Genomic DNA, 6,680 nt, shown 5'->3' with positions numbered 1-6,680 from the left:
GCATCGTTTCATTTATAATGCTGATTTTTAAAAGATATCTAACAATGAAATGTAGTAAAATTATTGCTTCCAAGATTAAGTTGGCACAATCTCTAAAAGACAGAACTGAAACAAGAGCAAACTGCCCCAAAGCAGTTTCATAACTAATCTTTATCCCTTCTTTTGACATTTGAGACACCTTTACAAAGCTATCATTTTACATTTATTACCTTGAAAGGGATGACCTGCTACTTAAATTCTATACATGTTAAGATGTATCCTGAGGATATTAGTGTATTGAACCACCGAAATGCAATTTTGCATGTGAAGCAGTACAATAAATGCTTGACAAACCTGGATGTGAAGTTCTGTAGGTATACGACCGTCAGACAACATAAAAAAAATTCACAATGCAAAACCAAGAGTATTTATTTTCATCATTAAAAAAAAAAAAAGCGACATTTATTTCACAATCCCTGGAACTGTAAAACACCTGTTCTTTAATTTACAGAATTGAGGGAAGTATTTTAAATGTCAAAATATACATGCTGAATGTGATTTAGCATATAAGCACCATCATCTGAAAAGTTTATAAAAATTGTTTAAACTTGCATGGTGCATTTATTCATGAATTACACTCAGTTTGAGGGAGGAAACAGGACCCCAAAGCTCATTAATATTTAAGAAATAGATTAACAGTTTCCAACTTGGTTTACAGCAAAATAAAAAATACTGCTCTTAGGTTTTTATACAAGTCATCTAAAATTTAGATTCAAAATGTCAGTGCTACCTTTTATTATGAATGGTAGTTTGATCATTACATTTGTTCCAGTTTAAGATACTTCCTATATAATAAGTACTTAATGCCCCAAAAAATTAAAAAAAAAACCACCAAAAAAAAAAACCGAGTCATTTAGTGAACATCTAAAGTTAACAAAAAAAAGTTAGATCTCTTATATTTTTATGTAGAATTGGGTCTAAAGTCATTTTGTATCAAATAAAATTATTTTTTAAATGGTATCAGTCCATTCAGCAATTAAATATTTTCTAAATATGTCACCATATATCTTCAGGCAAAAACTGCTAGTATGAAATTAAATAAGTAAATACAAAATTAATTTCTTGGTTTACAAATCAAAATTATTGTGGTAGTAAAGCATGCCTCTTTCCAAGCCACTTTGTCAATGCTGATAACAATTAAATAAGGAAAATACATGCCAGTATTGCTCTAAATATACTGACACGGCCGTCTCGATGATCTAAGTAGGTTGGTTGGGGAAGGGACCTGGCCTGGTTCCCCAGGTCTGTGGAGCTGCCACCTCCACCCTCACTCTAAATAGCTTATACACGATGAAGTCATTATTCACATCGCTAACACAAAATTCCAGCAAGCTATAATCATGAAAGTCATCTCCATTTATATATTTATTTTTCACTGTGTACATTAAAAAAGGAATATTGTGCTTTTCACATATACAAATTTTCACTTCATTTTATTACTTGGCTTCTTGGGAAGGGAAGAGAAAGACTAAGAAAAGAGGTATACCAGGAGAGTCAAATTGTAAAGTGACATTACACATACAACTAGCCAAATACCTTTTTAATTTAAAAGACACTATCCTCAAAAGGCAATATATATAGAAGAAAACAATGTCTCCTCCCTCAAATCCATATTATTCCATGATAGATTTTCACATCAACCAGTATATCTATCAGTATCTATCTACATTTTCCACTATCTGTTTAGTTATCCATGAGTATGCTTTTAGAATTAGAAGATGTCCTTTCCATAGCAGTCTAAACACTGCACTATTAGAGAAATATGCTTAGACATGGTTCAGTGATTTGTTCATTATGACAACTATTTACAGAGACATCTATTTACGTTAGCAATAAATAATCCTGCTATCCAAAGAGAGCGCTCGTGTGCACACCAAGGGCTGCACGCTCTGAAAACATTTATACAGTGTCTCCGCTGGAGCTCCCCCATCAGTAGTGAAAGTGCAGGTCCTTCCATGTCTCCTCCTTAGTCTTGCTTCTGGGGGATGCAGCCTTCCATTTCTACAACTTCAGGCCAGCCCTCGTATTTGTTTGTGTCCTTATTGTTCTTTATGTGCTGTTGGAACACAATAACAGTATACAGTTTTTTATAAACCTGGGTGGACAGCTTATCTGCAATAACGTGCTTCAGTGCACTCATTTCACTAACACTCAGGCCAGCAATGGGTTCACAAAAATTATTGTTCATGATATTAGAAGAGCAGCCCCTGGGGCTTGGCATAGAGTGGCAGGCCTTCAAATAACAGCTGGAAGAACAAAACATTGTAGCTGCTTTTTAAAGGGTCATTTGTCAGCCCACAAGTCAAATTTACATTCTACTAAGTTCCAAAGTATTTCCAAAGTTCATTGAGTAGAATATCAAAAGCTCAACCAAAACCTTTAATAATCAAAGCTTCCTAAAAGGCTTAAGATAAAAGTAATCATATGCCCATGTATTGTCATGTAGGGAAAAAAAATTTCCATGCAGAATTTTGACTCTTTTTAAACACTGAAATTAAAACACTGCCATGTCACGTTGAATAACTGATTACCAAGAACTTATACATATTTATGAACATATTTAATGTCTGCTTTATCTAAGTTTTAAATAACTGGGATAGGAATATGGACCATACGATTTCACACAATTTGCTTTCATCCGTGAATGATGAAAGTCTAAGACACTAACCTGTTCAAAAGGGCTTTTTGTCTTAATGCCTTTCCCACCACAGAAGACCCAGTTGTCTCTAAAAGCAAGATTGGTAATCGATGTGCTCCCCAGTTCAGCAATGAGCCGCCGTGCCTCATCGTTGAGTCTTAGAGAGAGAAAAAGAATAAATAATAAAATAAACATAGCACACTCTATGTTATGTAAGTAATACTGATTCACCTGGGATATTTAACATATAACGTGAGACAAAATGTGAAAATGTCAGCTTAAATAAGAGAACATTAAAAATAGAATAAAGAAATGTCTTCAGAGTGACAGTCCTACTATTGGAACTTTTTAAAATTTAAGTATAGTTGGTTTGCAGTATATTAGTTACATTAGTTTCAGGTGTACAGTACAGTGATTTGACATTTTTATATCTCACAATGTGATCACTCTACTAATTCCTACTAGTTGAATTCTGTAGTGACAAAAGACATGAAATCTAGCAATTAATTTTAAGTTTATTCTATTAAGAAGTACCTCTTAGATGTCTTTATTTCACACCAATAATTCACTTTCATCTACATCTGTCAAATAAATAGGGAATACTGCAGATAGTAGATACCCATCCAGGCTAATCTAAGGTCTTAAGCAACCAATATCTTTGTAAAATTAAAAATCACTTTGAATCGCCACTAAACCCTTTGTAAATTGCATTTGAATAAAGGTAAACACTACTAGAAATCTAGATGTTTCTAATCCTATGTTTTATTTAAAATAAAATGAATTTTGAGATTAGGAAGATAAATTGTACCTCACAACTACCAAATGGTTCTTTAATAAACATGAAAATATTATCCAGATAGCAGTTAAGTAGCCCCCAGCAGGAGGACAGGCAGTGACAATAGCCAACTGCCAAGGAAACAGCTAAATGAAAGATGCTGTTAATGAGTTCTGTGTAGGTTATTGTCCTAATGCTGAGTCGTTCTCCATTTCGCCTCCTGCCTCAAAAGGGAGAAGAAATTCAGTAGATACATGCTAGCTAGCTGCAGAGCTAAAAACAAAAAAAAAGGTAACTAAGTGCCTGCTGTGCACTTGAGTCCTTCACATCAGCCAAAACATGGCAATAGGTCAATTTGAGAGGTTTGACCTGTTAAAATCAAAGGCAAAGCAAGTTTTTGTTTTGTTTCGCAAATACCAGCTAGAGTACCTTAACCTGCAAGCATGCGTGAGGACGGTACTTCGTTATCACCCCGAGTTCTCTGAAACACCCCGTGCTAATATCAGTTAGCTCCTTTAATATATTAATGAAAAGAAAAAAACACTAGGTACAATAGTCCTCATTTAACTGACTTAAAGAAAAATGGGACTTTTTAAAAATTTTCATGAAGCAGGAAAGAACTACACATATCATTAGATACGTGCATATGAAAATTTGTGCAAACCACGGGATGGGGATGTGGCACTGGCTGAAGCCCAGCTCTGGGCTGCTGTCTGCGGGGACAGGGGGAGCTTCACTAGAAGCGGTAAGAAAATCAGCTGTTGTCCTGGAACAGTCAGCCTTTCGGACTCAAACCTGCATAACGCGATGCAGTACAAGTAAAACACAAATAAATGAAATGGCTGCGCAAAACAGCCCATGGCGTCTCAGCCGCCTGGAGACTGCGAGCCTTTCGCATAGAATTACCACTAAGTGCTTCTGGCTTGCTCCCCGAACTTTGTCTACAGCCGCTTCCCGAGCCCATCCTCACATGAATCAGCTATCACTTTTCATTTGTTTGCTCACTCGATAAGCAACTGCTGTTTTAGAGAGACGCTCCCTGAAAGCATTGCCTGAACCCCGTTTTCTTGTTTCAAACAGTGTCAGCGTGTTGTGGACGTTTGTGGACGTGGAAAAGAGTCAAATTCCACTCATTAGTTTATCCAGTTCTACTCTCTTAGATCACATTATTTGCATCATCAGCACTAACGGGTGAGTTTTGCAGCTATAACAAGAATAAATAGCATCAAAATGCAGAGGTCTGGCAGTAGATTCACTGCGCAGCTTAGCGAGGACGTCCTGTAGGGCAGCCCTGGGGCTCGATCACATTTACATCTCAGAACAGTCACAAACTGGCACCTTGCAGGACTGGGGGTTGCTTATGAAGAGCCCAATGTTAAGTTCACCAACGCCGAGGGATTGCTTTATATCCAAACACTGCCTGCAAAGTAGGTGGCTATCCAAATGCAGCTCTGACACCCTGCAAAAAGTATGTAAACTCTTTCTTACCTAAGAATTTTACATCAATTAAGAAATATATTAACAGGCAGAATCATTTTGACATCTTTTCTTCTGATTTTTGGAAGTGATCATTTTGATACGTGTGAATAAACCAAACCAATTTGGCCAGACAGCTGGAAGCAACTGGAAAATGTAGCTTCACGTTTGGACTCCGTTCCTTTCTCTCCTCACTTTCCCATGAGAACACCCGTGGGTCCTGCGCAGGAAAGGTTCACAGAGCAGGCCTGAGTGGCTATCCTTACTTAGCAAGGCCGAGTAACAAGACTGGTCCTTGACCAGCCTCGGGAGACTGGGATTTGGGGAGGGTTCTCACCATTCCCAGAACTGCCTGGAAGGGCTCACTGTGCCTTAACTGTACAAACAATGCAGTTTACGATAAAAACCTACTTTCTTTCTAGCAGTCTGGAACTTGGGGAATGTGTCAGGCTGGGGGTGCCTAGGTGACCAGCTCCTGATAAAAACCCTCTGCACTAAGTCTCTAATAAGCTTCCCTAGGAGACAGAATTTCACAGTGTTGTTAACCATTTATTGCTGGAGAAATTAAGCATGTGCCGTGTGACCACCTGGGAGAGGTCTCTTGGAAACCTGACTTTGCCTCATGCACTTTTGTCCTTTTGCTGCAACAAATGGCAGCTGTAGGTGAGCAGGTCTATATGCTGGGTCCTGTAAATCCTTCTAGCAGGTCACCACACCTGGGGGTGGTCGTGGGCACCCCTGTCCCCATCTGTATCTATCTAACTGTACTTTTAGAACAAGATAACTAACTCTCTTGATGACTTCTAAAGTTTTCTGATCCGCCTACGTAGAGTTTAGAGGATTTTATTAGTCCTTTTTGATATTTTCTATTTAACTAAGCAAAAGATGATTTCACAATTCAAAAAGAAGTTTAAAACCATACAATACAGCCAATAGTTTAAGCACTAGATGTCAAATATACAGTAGATGTCAAAATGCCCCATTTTTTAAAAGCCACGGTACCTGATGTAGTTATATTATATACAGCATGAAACTTAGAGATAAGCTGTTTTATTATACATAGGAACACCATGAGTGTGCTACATGTATTTTAATCTTTACTAATGGTCATAAGTAGCTAAATTGTTAAAAATTTCTATGAAATAAATTACTTTAGTTAAGATATTTTTTAAATGAATAGAAAATTATCCTGTGACAAACCAGAAGGTAGACAGAGATAGGAAGCTAGTTTTCCTAGAACAGACTCCAAAGCTGCACAGAGACAACTAGAGTAGAAATAGAGGAAGTGGGAACTGACGATGGGGAGTCTTGGGATCTGCCTCCATCTTTGAGGCGAAGGGAAGAACACTGGATAGTCCTTCAGTCACACCATCAAACCCAGCCAGGGCTCCCTTTCTCGAAAAGTACACAAAGCAAGAAGGAGAACTGATATTCTGGCTTCAATTCTGACTAACAGGAAAGGACCAATTGACAAGTACAAGTATCAAGAACATTGGAAGAAAATCACCATGTTACCTTAGGAGTTTGCAGAACAAGAAACTCTAGGCAAAGGAGACCATGTAGCCTAGACTTTAAAGAGAGCAGACATATTACACAAAGTTCAGATTAGAAACTCTTATGAGATAATATGACTCCTTAAAAACCAACGCACAAACAAAAACCCTAACAATATCCACTATGTAATTTGCTAATAATCTCAGGAAAAAAGGGAGACAATTTCTAAATTAGTGCTACTATAGGAGTGTTCTGCGA

At 37.4% G+C, this 6,680-nt stretch overlaps 1 protein-coding gene across 4 annotated transcripts in view; it reads right to left on the bottom strand.

Moving 5' to 3' along the window:
- Positions 1-390: 390 nt before the first annotated feature.
- Positions 391-6,680, bottom strand: part of FAM3C (FAM3 metabolism regulating signaling molecule C) — a 48,635-nt gene continuing 42,345 nt past the window's right edge. For all 4 annotated transcript variants that reach the window (XM_019750072.3, XM_074315665.2, XM_074315666.2 and 1 more), the window contains 2 exons: positions 2,708-2,834; positions 391-2,095 (listed from right to left, as the gene is read on the bottom strand). In XM_019750072.3, coding sequence (XP_019605631.1) covers positions 2,006-2,095; positions 2,708-2,834 — 217 coding nt within the window. In that variant the 3' untranslated portion in view covers positions 391-2,005. The remainder of the gene's footprint in view (positions 2,096-2,707; positions 2,835-6,680) is intronic.

The sequence above is a fragment of the Rhinolophus sinicus genome, chromosome 8 (assembly GCF_057876585.1).
Source record: "Rhinolophus sinicus isolate RSI-liver-muscle chromosome 8, RSI-T2T, whole genome shotgun sequence".
NCBI lineage: Eukaryota > Metazoa > Chordata > Mammalia > Chiroptera > Rhinolophidae > Rhinolophus > Rhinolophus sinicus.
This window is presented reverse-complemented; position numbering and strand designations above follow the sequence as displayed.